Source organism: Rana temporaria, chromosome 11 (assembly GCF_905171775.1).
Source record: "Rana temporaria chromosome 11, aRanTem1.1, whole genome shotgun sequence".
Lineage (NCBI taxonomy): Eukaryota > Metazoa > Chordata > Amphibia > Anura > Ranidae > Rana > Rana temporaria.
In genome coordinates, this window is record NC_053499.1 from 82,927,009 (window position 1) to 82,944,697 (window position 17,689).

The window sequence follows — 17,689 nt, forward strand, 5'->3', positions numbered from 1 at the left end:
AGGGAAGGAAGCAACAGATTTAAAGCATCCATCACCGACGGCCTTCTACAGTCTGGCTCTAACACTATCTCTTGTATCTATAAACCCTTGCTTTGTAAGATTACCCCCCCCCCCCCTAGCATCCTCGTCTGTTTCACACTGGGGCAAAGACTTTCCAGATCCGGAACTAACCGACAAACTCTTACAAGGATACATCAAACTCACCAAACTGATACCCTGCGAACACCGGAGAGAAACCCAGATGAAAATATTACATTGTGCGTACATTCCTTTCCTCAAGGACAAAACTAACCCCCAGTCTACTCTTTGTCCACTTTGTAACCAACCAAAACCTACTCTAACTCCCTGCTTCTGGTCCTGTTCATTCATCTCTTCCTCCTGGCAGCAAGTCATTTCTTTCAACGTGGGAGTCACCCTGTTGCACCTCCCCAAAGACTCCCTACTTCTGATCTTTGGCTACTGGGCTGCTCTATCCGCTCCAAACAATTCCTTTACTCATAAAACACAGAGACATTCAGTTACTGAACAAAGTCATGTCCAAATTTATCTGGAGGCAGAAGAGGCCTCGCATAGCCATGACTAAGATGCATTTTCCCAGGGGCGAGGGTGGCACTGGTTTGCCTAATATTAGGATATATAATCTAGCTTGTTTGTTGAGGATAGGTCTTGACTGGATACAACAATCTTCTAGATACTAAAATTTTCTTCTTGAATCGGCAATAGCTCATCCCTATTCTTTAGTGGCACTATTGCATTCTCCATGTAAATCCATCCGCCTAGACTTACAACATAATTTACTCCTGCGGTACACCGTTAGAGCATGGAGAGAAGCATGGAGAGAAACACGGAAATGCGAGAAACTCTCTCCCTTCTTATCCAGACACACACCTATTCAAGGCAATCCCTGTTTCTCCCCAGGATTGGACTGCCACATTTATGACTTATGGGCTAAGAATGGACTCAAACACTTTTTCTCCCTTTGTGATATGGACTCCGGTCAACCATTGGCGTTTTCAGCCATAGCCAGTAAATTTTCCTTACTGAATGCTTACTTATTCTACTTTTGGCAATGCACCAACTTTATACGTGCCTCTTGCAGGGAAAGAAGCAACAGATTTAAAGCATCCATCACCGACGGCCTGCTACAGTCTGGCTCTAACACTATCTCTTGTATCTATAAACCCTTGCTTTGTAAGATTACCCCCCCCCCCTAGCATCCTCGTCTGTTTCACACTGGGGCAAAGACTTTCCAGATCCGGAACTAACCGACAAACTCTTACAAGGATACATCAAACTCACCAAACTGATACCCTGCGAACACTGGAGAGAAACCCAGATGAAAATATTACATTGTGCGTAATTCAAATTCCGCGGCTGGGGGAGTGTACTATTTAAATCAGGCGCGCTCCCGCGCCGATTTAAATACGCATGCGCCGTCCGGGGAATTTCCCGGCGTGCATTGCTCCCACTGACGTCAATAGGACGTCAGTGGTTGCGACGTGAGCGGGACTTGCGACGCGCGTGTTCGTGAATCGGCGTACGCAAACGACGTAGGAAATTTCAAATTCGACGCGGGAACGACGGCCATACTTAACAATACTTACACCTGCTTTTAGAAAGGGTAAGTATACGACGGGTACCGCGCTACGGAAACGACGTAAGAACACACCGTCGGGTCCGCGTACGTTCGTGAATTTCGCGTATCTCGCTGATTTACATATTATTCAGTGTAAATCAGCGGGAACGCCCCCGGCGCCATTTTTAAATCCAAAAATCGGCCCTATCTATGCGTAACTGGTTCTATGAATCGGGTGCATAGATAGGACCAGTAAAAATCAGAGATACGATGGTGTATCTGAGATACTCCATCGTATCTCTTCTGTGAATCTGGCCCTCCGTTGATAAAAATAGGTAAAAACCATAAACAATAGTGATGATTCCCATATACGAACAATTAAATGTCCATAATGTGTAAAAACAAAAATGACACTGTTTAGAAAGAACATTTTAAACAAAAGCCTCGTACACACGCACGGTCTTGTCGGCAAGAACCAGCAAGAAAACTGCTGGCAGAGCTTTCTTGCCAAGTAAACCGTGCGTGTATACGAGGCTTTGAGGTTTCTCGTCAAGAAAACTGCCCAGAATCTCGACGAGAAAAATAGAGAACCTGCTCTTTTCCTCGTCGTGATTCTCGGCAGAAAAACCTGAGTGTCTGTATACTTACCTGTCGCTGTGGAAATCTGTACATGCTCGAAATGACTTTGACGCATGCGTGGTAACTTCCAAAGGCAGTGTAGGGTGCAGCAAGATGGTGGCAACGGCATCGCATGTGACAAGCGCATGCTCATCGTACTCGATGACCTCACCGCGTTCTTGTCATTTAAAAGAACGGCGGTTCTTTTGAATTGAGTGTGTGTACACTCGGCCAGCAGGAGATTTTTGCCAAGAATCTCGTCAGAAAAAACTACTTTTTTTTCTGACAAGATTCTGGCCCGTGTGTACAGGGCTTAAGAGTTCAAAGATTCATATTGACATCGAGACAATGAACAAACAGTGAGCAAAAATAACTACGGTGAAGGGAACCACCACTGATAAATAGAAGACTTACCAGAGCATTTGAACCCAAAAAACATGCGTTCTATGGGTCAAACGAGCAACCGATGTAACTGGACACTTTAGAAGCTCCAAATGGCTGGACCAGGATCACCCAACTGTCCATAGGATGGGGATATCCTTGCAGGGTGGTTACGTGATAGATGATAGTCAAATATCCATAAGTGTGGTGAGGATGATTTAAAGAAAGTAGAACAGAAGGGGCCACATAGTGTAATTCAGTTTATAAAATTTATAAAATATTAAAAGCCAGCAGCTACAAATACTGCAGCTGCTGACTTTTAATATTAGGACACTTACCTGTCCTGGAGTCCAGCGCCGTCCGCAGCAGAGGACGAGCAATCGCTCGTCACTCTGCTTCCCCCCCCCGTCATCCTCGGTGAGGGAACCAGGAAGTGAAGAGCTCCGGCTTCACTGCCCGGTTCCCTACGGCGCATGCGCGAGTCGCGCCACGCCTGCCAATTGGCTCCCGCTGTGTTCTGGGAGCTGAGTGTTCCCAGAACACAACGGGGGGGGGGGACAGGAGGTGACGTCATGCCCGCAGTTTACCTGAGACTGTGTGGCCGGAAGTGGGTGCAAATACCTGTCTTTAGACAGGTATCTGCACCACCCTCCTCCCTGAAAGGTGTCAAATGTGACACCGGAGGGGGGAGGGTTCCGATCAGCGGGATTTCCACTTTAGGGTGGAGCTCCGCTTTAATGTAGTTAGAACAATTACATTTAGAAGATATGACAGGCCCTTTAAAAGTACATATGGTGGCAGTGGAGTTCTCCCGACGCTTTTGGAGGGCCTGGCTGGTGATGGGCAAGCGATGCAGTGATTGAGCGACAGGGGGAGAGAAGCTGTAATCGATTGAGCGAGTGCTGAGGGGTTGGGGGTGATTGGTTGGCTGGCTGGCTGGAAGGGGAGTGGCTGGCTGGTTGGGGGCTGTGGGAAAATTGCAGACGACACCAAGATATGCAGTGGAATAATGTCCATACAGGATGTCTCCAACTTACAGGCCAACCTCAATGCACTGTCTAATTGGTTGACTATGTGGCAAGTGAGGTTTAATGTTGATAAATGTAAAGTTATGCACTTCGGGGCTAAAAATATGCAGACATCATACATACTAGGGGGCGTACAACTGGCAGAATCAATGGTGGAGAAGGACCTGGGTATTCTGGTAGATCATACGCTTAAAGTGGTTGTTAAGCCCTGCACTCTGCCCTAGTACACCATCCGCACTCTGTCTCCTATTGTAGTATCCCCTTCTGTGTATGATTTATAAAAATAGATGCTGCAAATATATAATTTCAGAGCCAAGATCGCTATCACATGACCGGTCAGCTTTCTCTTTTCCTCCTCTGACAGATGCAGCGGGAGGGGCTGAGATTTCCCCGCCGATGTCAGTCGGGAGGAGAGGAGTAGAGATCTGGTCAGTCATGTGATCGAGATCTTGGCTCTGAAATTACAGTAGGTATTTGCAGCATTTATTTTTATAAATCACACACAGAGGGGGACACTGCAATAGGAGGCAGTGCTGATGGTGTATACAGGTTAGTGTTATGCAAGCAGAAGAAGGGGGCACTGTCACGAGCTGACAGGCAGGGAGGAGAGGGGGAGGAGGATCCATCAAACCCCCCCACAACCCCCCAGTTCAGTCGGTCAGTCAAAATCACCCACCCACTTGTCACCCGGGCAAACCATCTACCACCCCCTGTCACACACCTGTTTTAAGTAAGTGCACCAGCCCTGCACTTACCCCATCTAGATCGCAGGGAGCTTTGGCGGCTTCCCCCCTTGATTGATCAGTGCTTGCTGCCGGTACCATGTGACCACTGTGACCAATCACAGCAGATCACATGACAATTGTAAACAATGGATGGCTTCCTTTAATGCCATCCATTGTGTACAATTATGGCACAGACAGGGTCAATCACAGCCATCTGCACCATGTGATTAGCTCTGGCCAATCACAGCTAATCACAACAAACTTGAAGGAATCCGTTTCGTTCAGTAAAATGCTTGCTTATAGCAATGAAATTCATAATGTGTAAAAAAAAAATCCTTCTACAGAGTAGTGCAATTTTACTATGGTAACATTATATTGCTCTCATCACAGTGTGTTAAAAAAAAATCGTAATTCACCAGTAAGTGTCCCTGAACACCACAACACCAGTTATATGATGACACTGTACTGCACTGATGAGAGTATGTCAGTATGTCACTTCAGCCTTTAGAACCACCTTAAGGTTTTGTTAAATCTTTCCACTAAACCACCGTTTGTGTATAATATACAGAATTCCACAAGTGCTTAAGGGGGTTGTACACCCTGTACAATCACTTTTACCTACAGGTAAGCCTAGTTTTAAGGCTTACCTGTATGTGCTGGAAATATCAGGCACACTTTAGAAATGGCAATCTTGTCCTGTTTCTAAAGGGGGTCATGCAGTGACTGGCGGCTCCCGCGAGAGTGACGTCACGCGACTCCGGAAAGTCACAGAGCGGGAATTTGCAGCCCCCGAAGGAAGAGGGGTGAAGATGGACGCTCGCTGCTAGTGGGGACAGCAGTGACATTGCAGGCTTCGGATTCAGGTAAGTGACACATAGGGCCAAATTCTCGTAGATTCCGGCGTAGCGTATCATAAGCTTTTTACACTATGCCGCCGCAACTTACTGGAGCAAGTGCCGTATTCTCCAAGCACTTTCTCCGTAATTTGCGGCGGCATGGTGTAAATGGCTCGGCGTATCCCTGTGTAATTCAAAGGGGGCGGCTTGTATTTCAATTAAGCGCGCCCCCATGCCGAACGAATTGCGCATGCGCCGGCCTTAAACGTAGGCCACTGCGCATGCTCCGTAGTACGCTGCAAATACATTGGTTGCGACGTGAACGTAATTAACGCACAGTCATATTCGCGACGAGTTATGTAAACAACGGAAAATCCCGACGCTGTCCCGACGGCCATACTTAACATGGCATATGGCGGACTGACGTAAGGTTACCCCTCATATAAAAAACGATGTAAACTACGGCGAAGCGGCGCAAAAACGTTCGGGAATCGGCGTATCGGCTCATTTGCATATCCAACGCTGAAATGGACGTAAACGCCACCTAGCGGCCAGCATAGTATTGCATTTAGGATCCGACGGTGTAAGTGACTTACACCAGTCGGATCCTAGCCTAATTCCGGAGTATATTGTTTTGAGAATACAAAACAATGATACACCGGCGGGATTTTCGAATTACGCCGGTGTATCTGTAGATACACCGGCGTAATTCTTTTGAGAATCTGGCCCATAATGCATAAGTGCCCATTATGCTTTACCTTTGCAGGGAAATAAAGGGGAAGTAAAACCCATCAGGGTTTACTTCTTCTTTAAAATTTACAGAGCTCCTTCATCACCTTAGACATAAACGGGTACCTTGGTTGGTCAAGATCTAATATGGGAGCCCTATTCTTGTGAACAACTGAAACAACTAATATGCAATGACCTTGAATGAGATCTTTTGTAAAGGTACTGCCTTTGGATACCTAGTGACATAGTCAAAGATCACTAAAATATATTGGTGTCCTCTAGCTTACTTCACTAAGAGACCCACCAAGTTCATGGCTATAATTTCAGAATGCACCTTGATATTATGAAACCAGTGGACTCCGAAAATGGGGTTGTTGGGCTGTTACAGTATTTGACAGGCTTGACACGACTCACAAAAGTCCTTAATTTCTCTGTACAATCCATTACTAAGTTCAAGCTGCACTGAGGTGAGTCAAGCACAAGAGCATGAGCCAAGTATGCTGCATAACACTTTGAGCCTAAAAGGCTGAGGTACCACCAGTTGTTCAATTACATACTGTAAGGCCCCATGCACACGAGACGCTATTACAAACGCCTCTAATCTCAGCTTTTCAAAGGCAAAAACCGGCATTTAAAACGCCCGTTTTTGCTGCGGATTGCGCAGCGTTTTGCCGCGATTTGCGGCATTTTACCGCGATTTGCGGCTGTCAGCATTTATCCCCAAAACACTATAGACCCTCCCAAAGCTCAGAATCAAACTATTTGTGCCGCGCTTTGCGGCGTTTTGCCGCATTTAGCGGCGTTTTGCCGCGATTTGCGTCTAAAACGCAAAAGCTGAAAGCTTCTGAACCCAAAATGTTGGGTTTGGAAAAACGGCCCTAAACCCAACTGCTTTGAAACGCCAAAAACGTGATCGTGTGCATGGACACATCGGATAACATTAAATGTGTTCAGGGGCAGTTGAAAAAAATGCCCAAATGCCTCTGAACTCGAGTTTAGCAGCGTCTCGTGTGCATGGGGCCTAATAGTTCTCTTTGGTTACTCTGTACAACAAATCATAATTTACAACAAAATGGGGGAGCCAAATATCCACCCCAGATTCGGCCGGGATCCAGATTCACAGCGTGGCCAAGGTCCAGGTCTGCATGAACACAGCTATCCAGATGGATATCCCACAGTGAGGCTTACTGCTTTACATATGCATTACTTATTTTATCTTGTGAGTTGTTAACCTTCTATTAAACATGGTGCTTTGTATTATTACACTTATGCCTCGTACACACGACCGGTTTTCCCGTTGGGAAAACTGCCATGAGAGCTTTTGGGCGGAAAACTGGTCGTGTGTATGCTCCATCACAGTTTTCCCGACAAAAAAACTGCTGGAAAAAAAAAAGTGAAGCAGCTTTCTTTTTTCACGTCGGGATTCCAGGCGGACTTTTTCCCGTTGGGAAAACTGGTTGTTTGCTTTTCCAAGGGGAAAAAAGTGCTCATGCTCAGAATCAAGTATGAGACGGGAACGTTCGTTCTGGTAAAACTAGCGTTCGTAATGGAGATAGCACATTCGTCACGCTGTAACGGACTGAAAAGCACGAATCATCTCTCACCAAACTTTTACTAACACGAGGATCAGCATAAGCAGACCAAAGGGTGGCGCCATTTGAATGGAACTTCCCCTTCATAGTCCCGTCGTACGTGGTGTACGTCACTGCGCTTTGGACAGGCGGTATTTGGCCTGAAAGTGTGTATGCAAGGCAGGCTTGAGAGGAATCCTGTCGGGAAAATCTTCATCTTTTTTCCTGCCAAGAAAAACGGTTGTGTGTACGAGGCATTAGACTGGCGCTACGGTTTCTCTCTTATATTTGGCTACAGCAACCATTTTATCCTGGGATTGGAACTCTGACTGGGCCACCCAAGTCCTTTTTAAAAACTGGTCCAGGGCAACCACTCCACAATCTGAACAGGGGTCTTCTCCTCAGGCTTTAGCCAATCCTGGAGTAGGTGCATATGGTTAAACAGCTGTGCATGGGCAGGCCTAGCCCTATCAAGCACAAGTCATGGACCTGGCTCGCCCTCAAGATAAGATTCACCACAGGCTGTCTAGCATTTCTGCCTTCAGAGCTTATAATCCTCTGCTGATTATGGGGCGAAAAATCACAGTATACCCGTTGAGCTTTTTATTTGGGGGTATTTGATCACCTCTGCAGTTTTTATTTTTTGCGCTATAAACAAAAATAGAGTGACAATTTTTAAAAAAAAATGCATTATTTTTTTACATTTTGCTATAATAAATATCCCCCAAAAATATATAAAAAAAAATTATTTTTTTGTCAGTTTAGGCCTATACGTATTCTTCTACTTATTTTTGGTAAAAAAATTGCAATAAGTGTTTTTTTTATTTGCGCAAAAGTTATAGCATTTACAAAATAGAGGATAGTTTTATGGCATTTTTATTATTTTTTTTTTTTTACTAGTAATGGCGGTGATCAACGATTTTTTTTCTTGACTGCGACATTATGGCGGACACATTTCACACTTTTGACACATTTTTGGGACCATTGTCATTTTCACAGCAAAAAGTGCTATAAAAATGCACTGTTTACTGTGAAAAGGACAATGGTAGTGTAGGGGTTAACCCCTAGGGAGCGCTAAGGCGTTAAGTGTGCCCTAAGGGAGTGACTCTTACTGTAGTGGGGGCGTGGCTGGATGTGTGACGTCACTGATCGTCGTTCCCTATAACAGGGAACAAACGATCAGTGACAAGCCACAGAGAAGAACGGGGAAGGTGTGTTTACACTCACCTCTCCCCGTTCTTCAGCTCCTGTGATACGATCGCGGGACACCGACGGTGATCGGGTCCGCGGGCGCGGTCACGGAGCTTTGGACCGATTCGCAAGCGCGCCGCCGCCGGAGGAGCGCGTGACCCGCGGCTGGACACTTTAAGGGCAACGTGCCTGTGCCCAGCCGTGCCATTCTGCCGACGTATATCGCCGTTAGGCGGTCCTTAAGTGGTTAATCACAAAATTTTGGGAAAAAACACACTTTCATGAATCCAAAAAAAAAATAAAACTAAACAGTAAAGTTAGCCCAATTTATTTGTATAATGTGAAAGATGAGATTACGTGGAGTAAATAGATACCCAACATGTTATGCTTTGTAATTGCGCACACTTGTGGAATATCGTCAAACTACGGTACCCAACAAATCTGCATAAATCTCTAATGGTTACCAGGTTAGAGTAACAGAGGAGGTCTAGTGCAAGAATTATTGCTCCCATGCTGATGATTGTAGCGATACCTCACATGTGTGATTTGAACACTGTTTACAAATGCGGGCGCGACTTACGTGTGTGTTTTCTTTGCTGCGAGAGCTTGCGGTGAAGGGGGCGCTTTAAAAAAATAAATACAAATTCTTCTATTTTTTTTTTACATTGTCACTTAAAAAAAATGATCACTTTTATTGCTGTCACAAGGGATGTAAACATCCCTTGTGACAGTAATAGGTGGTGATAGGTACTCTTTATAGAGAGATCGGGGGTCTAGAAGACCCCAAATCCCTCCTTTGCACTTCAAAGTCTTTAGATGGCCAAAAATGGTAATTCTAAATATTGTATTTTTTTTTTATACGGCGCCGTTGGCAGCCGAGTAAACCGAAAGTGACGTTGTGACATCTCTTCCATCTTTACACTAAGGAGACTGGATCAAAACCGTTTTCGGCTTCCTTCCAGTCTCACTCTAGCCGGCGGAAGTGCCGGATCGTAAATCGAGTCTCCCGGTGGGACGGGAAGGAAAAGCGGCGGGAGGGGGGGACGTCCCCTCTCGCTCCTCTGGGATAACAGGCGAGCGGCTTTTGGCAACATCGGTTGTTATCCCTGAAGAGCTGAGGCATCATCCAGTATTACCCCTGAAATCCGAGGCCACATATGTGCGTACGCTCGGCGGGAAGGAGTTAAAAAAAATATGAATTTATTATTTATGAAAAACATAGTGTCACGATGCCTATAGTGGACAATGAAGATTTATTAAAAAAACAATAAAAAAATGCACTCACAAGAGGTCAGAGTTGTCAGCCTCCGGGATCCTGGAAGAGATGAATGCCTTTCCCTGTACACCCATCCTCTTTTATCCTCTTTTAGGTTGCAGGAGAGACGGCACAGTGTTAAGTGGTTCTAGTGACTGATGGCTGGAATGGAGGGCTGATTTATTGTTCCCTTACATGGAAGTGTTCACCTCTTCTAGGAACCCCGTGGCCGACAGGTCTTACCATGGCAGGTGGGGACACCACTATACCGCCAGTCTGTATTGACTCTTGTGAATGCATCTAATATTGTTTTCAATAAATCACCATTCTTTTTTAACTTACTAAACTGTAGGCTTACTTGCACTGTGTTGTTTTTTTTTCTGGTTTACAACTCCCACTCCTCACCACCTGGCTGCATCGGATGTCTTTTTGTTAGTTAGGTACCCCTTCTTCAAGACACACTAGCTAAATATATACATAGACTGATGCCGCGTACACACAACCATTTTTCGATTTCTAAAAAAATGCGTTCTAGAAAAAACAACGTTTTTTTCAACCCGATCATTAAAATGGCCTTGCCTACATATGATCGTGAAAAAAATGCTCTAGCAAAGCGTGGTGAAGTACAACACATACAACGGCACTATAAAGGGGAAGTTACATTCGGATGGCGCCACCCTTGGGGCTGCTTTTGATGATTTTGTGTTAGTAATTTGCGATTTACGCTTTTCAGTCTGTTACTGCGCGATGAATGTGCTTACTCCATTACGAACGCTAGTTTTACCAGAACGAGCGCTCCTGTCTCATAACTTGCTTCTGAGTATGCGCATTTTTTTCATGTCGTTAAAGCCCACACACGACCATTTTTTACAACCTTAAAAACGACAATGTTAAAAATGTTGTGAAAAAATAGAGCAAGTTCAAATTTTTAATGGCCATTTTTTAGATCGTGAAAAATGCTCTGGAGCCCACACGTTAAAAAAAAACTGCATTTTTTACAACCCGAAAAACGGTCGTGTGTACGTGACATGATTGACATTTTTGATCTGTTTGTATTACACTGTACTGTTGGAGGATTCATTTGTATTGATTTACTCATGAGTTTGTAGATCTGATTGGACCACATGGGCTGGGGGAGGGGTGATCTTTGTAATAGACCATACAATTTCAGTTTTGTGAAGTGAGGTTGAGTGCAGACAAGGGGCCAGATTCTCGTAGAATCTGGTATCTTTAGGTGGGCGTAGCGCATCTGAGATACACTACGCCACCGTAACTTAAAGTGGCATGTCCCGTATTCTCAAAGAACTTGTGCTTTAAGTTAAGCCAGCGTAGTGTAACTGGGCCGGCGTAAGCCCGCCTAATTCAAATGTGAAAGTGGTGGCGTGTTTTATGGAAATTAATCGTGACCCCCACGGACGTATCTGGAGATATGCTGGCGTAACTCCTACGAGAATCTGGCCCAAAATCGGTATCTTTTTAATGCTCAAATAATATATATTTTTTTTTTTTTTTCGTTGTAACCCACAAGTATCATGGCTTTACACACAGCAAAATAACACAACTTAGATTTATGAAAATTTTAAATTTACCTGTATAAAGGTCCCAGGCACAGTGAAGAATTTGTAGACAGAATAGATGGGGACCAGAAGCATGGATGACAATGCAATGGCCCATCCAGTCCGATTAGCCCATGGAGGAAAGTTGTAGTCATCATATGAAAGAGGACTGTAGGTCACAATACTAGTGATCACTACAAACTTACAGAAGAGAGATAACAAAGATATAGGTAATTAGCTTCATGAATTAGAAGTTTTAAGCGTGCAGGTTAATAATATTTACAATATTTGAAGATATGAAGTTTGGTGTTTCAAATACATAAAACAGTATATATACACACTAATCAGCCATAACATTATGACCACTGACAGGTAAAAGGAATATCTCATTACATCAGCATCTGAATATTGGTGGGATATCATAGGCTGCAAGTGAACATGTTGTCCATGAAGTTAATGTTGTGAAAGCCGAAAAAAATGGGCATTGCAGTTTGTTGTATTTGGGGCTGTGAAGCCCATGTGTCAGGGAACCAGCAGCTCCAGCAGCCGATTTGCGTTACGGCGCGTGCCTGTGCCCGAGCGCCGTGCGCGCATGCGCGGTTCTGCCTTTGGGAGCGGTTCTGCGTTACAGCGCGTGCGAGCGCCTGCGCGCTCGTCCACGCACACCAATCAAGGCTCAGCTCTGTCTATTTAAACTAGCCCCAAGCCTATGGCGGGTTGCTGGTTTGTTGTCAGCTTTACCTGTGTGAACACTTCCTGAAAACCTGAACTCTGACCTGTTTTTGACCCGGATTGGACCCGACTTCTCTACGCCTTCTCCTGTACCTGACCCCCGGCTTGCTTCATCGGATCTGCTGCTGTCTATACCCCTTTGACCTCTGGCTTGTACTTTGGACTTCCTAACTTCTCTAATCCCTGACCATTGGCTTGCATCCCGGATCTGCTTACAGTCTTGATTTGAACTATCTCTCAGTTACCTGAACTTTGCCTGTACCTGAACCACTGCAAGTACCTGCCACGATTCTCTTCAGTGTCCATTGATCAGTTCTTCAGTGATCTCCTATCAACCCACCAACCACTGCTGGTACCGGTGCCTCTTTGCGCCCTTCCCCGCTGTCTCCACCTCCAGGGGGTGAAGTGCGCAGAGTCGCAAAGGTAGCCACCCTTGGCATCTCGGCCTCGGTGAGTACTTATCCTGACACCATGGTGACCCAGGTCCACACCCAAAAGCTTATACAATGGTCACATGAACATCAGAACTGGACTACGGAGCAAGGGAAGAAGGTGGCCTGGTTTGATGAATCACTTTTTATTTTATATCATGTGGATGGCCGGGTGCATGTGCGTCACTTACCTGGGGAAGAGATGTCACCAGGATGCGAACGGCACGTTGGCAGAGGAAGTGTAATGCTTTGGGCAATATTCTGCTGGGAAAGGTGGATGTTACTTTGGTGTCCATGCCTCAATGGGTCAGGGCTGTTTTAGCAAAAGGGGCCATACTTAATATTAGGTGGGTGTTCAAAATGTTATGACTAATCAGTATACAGTTGCAAGAAAAAGTATGTGAACCCTTTTGGAATGATATGGATTTCTGCACAAATTGGCCTAAAAAAATTTGATCTGATCTTCATCTAAGTCACAACAATAGACAATCACAGTCTGCTTAAACTAATAACACACAAGAAGCATTGCCTGATGTGAATGATGCCTCGCACATAAGAGCTCTCAGAAGACCTACGATTAAGAATTGTTGGCTTGCATAAAGTTGGAAAGGGTTATAAAAGTATCTCCAAAAGCCTTTCTGTTCATCAGTCTATGGTAAGACACATTGTCTAGGAGTGGCCGTCCTGTAAAGATGACTGCAAGAGCACAGCGCAGACTGCTCAATGAGGTGAAGAAGAATCCTAGAGTGTCAGCTAAAGACTTACAAAAGTCTATGGCATATGCCAACATCCCTGTTAGTGAATCTATGATACGTAAAACACTAAACAAATATGGATGTCATGGGAGGATACCACAGAGGAAGCCACTGCTGTCTAAAAAAAACATTGCTGCACGTTTACAGTTTGCACAAGAGCACCTGGATGTTCCACAGCAGTACTGTGGACATATGAAACCAAAGTTGAGTTGTTTGGAAGAAACACACAACACTGTGTGGAGAAAAAGAGGCACAGCACACCAACATCAAAACCTCATCCCAACTGTGAAGTATGGTGGTGGGGGCATCATGGTTTGGGGTTGCTTTGCTGCGTCAGGGCCTGGACGGATTGCTATCATCGAAGGAAAAATGAATTCCCAAGTTTCGAAGGCGTACGCCGGCGTAGGTGGAAGTGGGTGTGAACCCATGCAAATGAGGCGTGACCCCATGCAAATAATGGGCCGAGCGCCAGACAGGTACGTATCACGAAGTGCGCATGCGCCGTGGACGCACCCCCCTGCGCCTGCTCATAACCACGCCGGCACAACTGCCTAAGCTACGCTGGATTACTGCGTACACCGTGAACATAACTTATGCCCAGCCAGACACACGTCCAACGCACAATACGCCGGCTTGTTATCCCTGGTGCAGACCTGAGCATGTCTGTTGCTGGGTTGCACCTCCTTAATGGGGAATAACTTTATGCCGGACGTACAACTTACGCGCATCTAGCGTAACATGCGCCGGGCACACGCACGTTCTTGAATCGTCGTATTTCCCTCATTTGCATGTTTGAATGGCTAATCAATGGGAGCGGCACCATGCTCCCATCCTAAATGTGCGCCCACTCTACGCCGGCGTAAGAAAGATATGTCGGCGGGGTGTAGCCTGTTTTTAGGCGCATATTAGTTTGTGGGTCTGGCGCACAGATACGACGACGCACATTTGCACTTACGTTGGCGTAACTTGTTATACGTCGGTGTAAGTGCTTTGTGAATCTGGGCCTATGTGTTTTTTTATGCCTTCCTGCTGGAGTTGTATATCCACTTTATCCTATAAGAAAAAACTTTTGTACTAGGTGCCCCTTCATAAACATCCAAGATCTTATTTCCTGTTGACACCCTGAAGATTGTCATCTCCTGGACACAAGTGGGGGTAAATCTTCCCAGTTGGAAATAGACTGAAACTAATAACTTGATAGGGTTTTAATACTTCCCTACTTTATTTATAACCAATAAAAGTTTGCCTATTCATACATTTGCCTATACAAATGCACCAAGGTAGATCACAAATTCAATCAGAAAGTATACAGCAATTTAACCATTCATTGCAATATAATACAAAAATAGAACATTACAACATTATATATACAAATACTGTATATACAAATTAAAGAACAAACACAATAAACAGATACATTAATTATTCAGGATGAAATCTCCCATTAACCGTTTATTGTGCTGATTTTTTTTTTTGCAGTCCAAGCAAAGTTTAAGTAGTGCACTTAAATTATTTTACAGTATTACAAGAATATAAGGGTTCATATAAGAATGCCAGGGTATTACTTTAATAAAACAGGGAAATTGTGGAATAATTAGACAGGGAGTAATTGCAACATGCAGTTTATTAAACAGGTACCAAGGTGAAAGCAATAAATGCAGAACAGGTTTAGGATTGCAGAAAATCTGCATACAATGCAGAATGAAAAACAGGTTTTAGGATGGCAAAACATATGCAGACTGAAGAGTCTGGTTTTGAAAGATGCACAAACATGAACTTTTCACATCAATCTCTGTGTTACTCAGTAAGGGTAACATGTGGCTGCATAGCATAATCTCTGTAATGCCGCGTACACACGGTCGTTTTTCATCATGAAAAAAAAGCGAAGTTTTTCCAACTTCATCATTAAAAACGATGTTGCCCACACACCATCGTTTTGGAAAAACGATGAACAAAGCACGGTGACATACAACACGTACGACGGAACTCGAAAGGGGAAGTTCTATTCGCCTTTGGGCTGCTTTCAGCTGATTCCTTGTTAGCAAAAGACGATTTGCGATATTTTGTCTGTTACAGCGTGATGAATGTGCTTACTCCATTATGAATGGTAGTTTTACCAGAACTAGCGCTCTCGTCTCATAACTTGCTTCTGGGCATGTGCGGGTTTAAAACGTTGTTTTTGCCCACACACGATCATTTTTTACATCACGAAAAACGACATTTTGAAAAACGACATTAAAAAATGCAGCATGCTCGAATTTTTTTTTACCATAAATTACCATAATTTTTTTTTTTACCATAAGTAATATACAAATAAGAATTATAAACACTGTGAGCTCATCCTCTGAGGCCACGTACACACGGTCGGTCCAAACCGATGAAAACGGCCTGAAGGTCCAAACCGACCGTGTGTAGGCCCATCGGTCTGTTGTCCTTCAGACAAAAATGAAAGAACTTGCTTTAAAATCGAACCGATGGACGGCTGACCATCGGTCCAAACCGATGGTTAGTACACAACATGCAGACGTGATGAGGACGTGACGTGCGTGAGGGTGGGAGGTGCCGGAGTGCTCCATGGCTCGTTGTAGCGAGTGGCGGGGACCCGACGAATCCAGCATCGGACTGGTGGATGCGGACGTGAGAGGCTGACACCCGAAGACCGAGCCGGAAACTCAGCTCCGCTTAGCCTGGCGCAAGACCCGACATACAGACGGGACCCAGAACAAAATCGAGATACCGGACAACGAACCGAGGGAAGCCTTGGGACCCTACGACCCCCCAGCCCTGCGCTGGACGCTGGCGGGGATCTGCGGACGCACAGCTGCGCTACAGTAGGAGTAGCGGTACATAGAAGGAGATGATCCATGGAGGAAAACCGAGCAGTGGCAGCGGGTCGAAGAGAAGGTCCTGAGGTTTGGTGAGACGCTCAGTTGAGCCGAGCAGGGTCGGGCGCCGTCCCGCTAGCCCCCCCCCCCCGGAGTTCCCCCCCCTCCTGGTCTTGTGTTCTCACGTTGGTGTACTCTTTGATGCTCAGCCCAGGGAAGAAACTCAGGGCAGCGAATCACTGCTGAACATGTTAAACTATTACTGAAGTTTCAAACTATTGAGGAGCAGGATTATTCTCATTTGTGTGGCGGTCATTTGTATTTAACCTCTCGGGATATGCCTGTTGTAAGATTTACGGGTGACTGTGAAACTTTGGTAAAACTGTGGTGTTCATGATATAAGGGTCAGCAAAGAGGAATACTAAGAACCCTCCACATATAAACTTTTTGCTGCCTCATGAACATTAAGTGGAGGTGGGTCCTCCATTGTTCGAGAATAGAACTGGCCTGAATGTTACACAGGTGATAAATCTTTATATACATCGTGGGCATCTCTTACTATAAGGAAAATCCGGTAGCCAAAATGAAATTAACACGTGCTCCCAGATAAACAGGATCAAACGGCCACCAGGTGCACCCCCCTTTTCTTTTTACTTCTCTCCCTTCCCACAGTTAAGTTGAGTCAGTATATCTGTTGGTGGGCTGAACGCCTTTAGTGGCATAGAGTGTAAGGCAGCCATCGCAGTCTGACCACTAGGGGCCACTGGGGGTGAGGGGAATAATAATTAAAAAAAAAGAAAAAAAGGGGCGTGAGAAAAATATTCAGGCCCTGGAGCAGCGGTCTGAGTAAGGCGGAGAAAAAGAAATAACTAGTAAATAGCATTACCTTAACATCTTCAAACTGGGGAAGAGAATTAGACCCACCAATAAAAGCAAGATGAATAGATCAACGAGGGGCGTTACCACAAAAACAGCTAAAAGTAATTCTGGGAATAGCTCAATACAGCAATACATGACTCAAGAAGGGAGTCTTAAAAGCCCAGGACTTGCAAAAAAGAATGAAAAAAAGAAGAACGAGACAAAAAAAGGGGAAAGTAGTGCAGAGAGCTCTAAAGGAGAAACGACAATAGAAAGCGAAGAGCACAGTAAATCTGAAGAGCAAGCCCAAGACACACAACCCCCCACAAAGGCAGAGATGAACGCGATGCTACTGAGGATGGAAAATGTCATAAAAACAGAAATTAATAGGATTAGAGCAGATCTAGGAGGGCTCCTTGAAAGAGTAGAAGAGACAGAAAGGAGAATAGATGAACAGGACCAGGAAATAAACATACTGAAAAAGCAAGTTAAGGTACTGAGTGACAATCAAAGAATGACAGCATATTGTCTAGAGGACCAGGAGAATCGCAACAGGAGACAGAACCTCAGAATCCGGGCGATAGCCGAAGAAAAGGATGAAGACCTTAGAGCAATTATGAAC

The 17,689-nt window shown here is 45.0% G+C and overlaps 1 protein-coding gene across 1 annotated transcript in view; it reads right to left on the minus strand.

Annotated features, from left to right (window-relative positions):
* The window catches only part of SLC6A2 (solute carrier family 6 member 2), an 821,078-nt gene that overhangs the window by 55,428 nt on the left and 747,961 nt on the right, over positions 1–17,689 (minus strand). Inside the window, exon 13 of the mRNA XM_040328742.1 lies at positions 11,500–11,667. Within this exon, the coding sequence (XP_040184676.1) occupies positions 11,500–11,667 (168 nt within the window). The remainder of the gene's footprint in view (positions 1–11,499; positions 11,668–17,689) is intronic.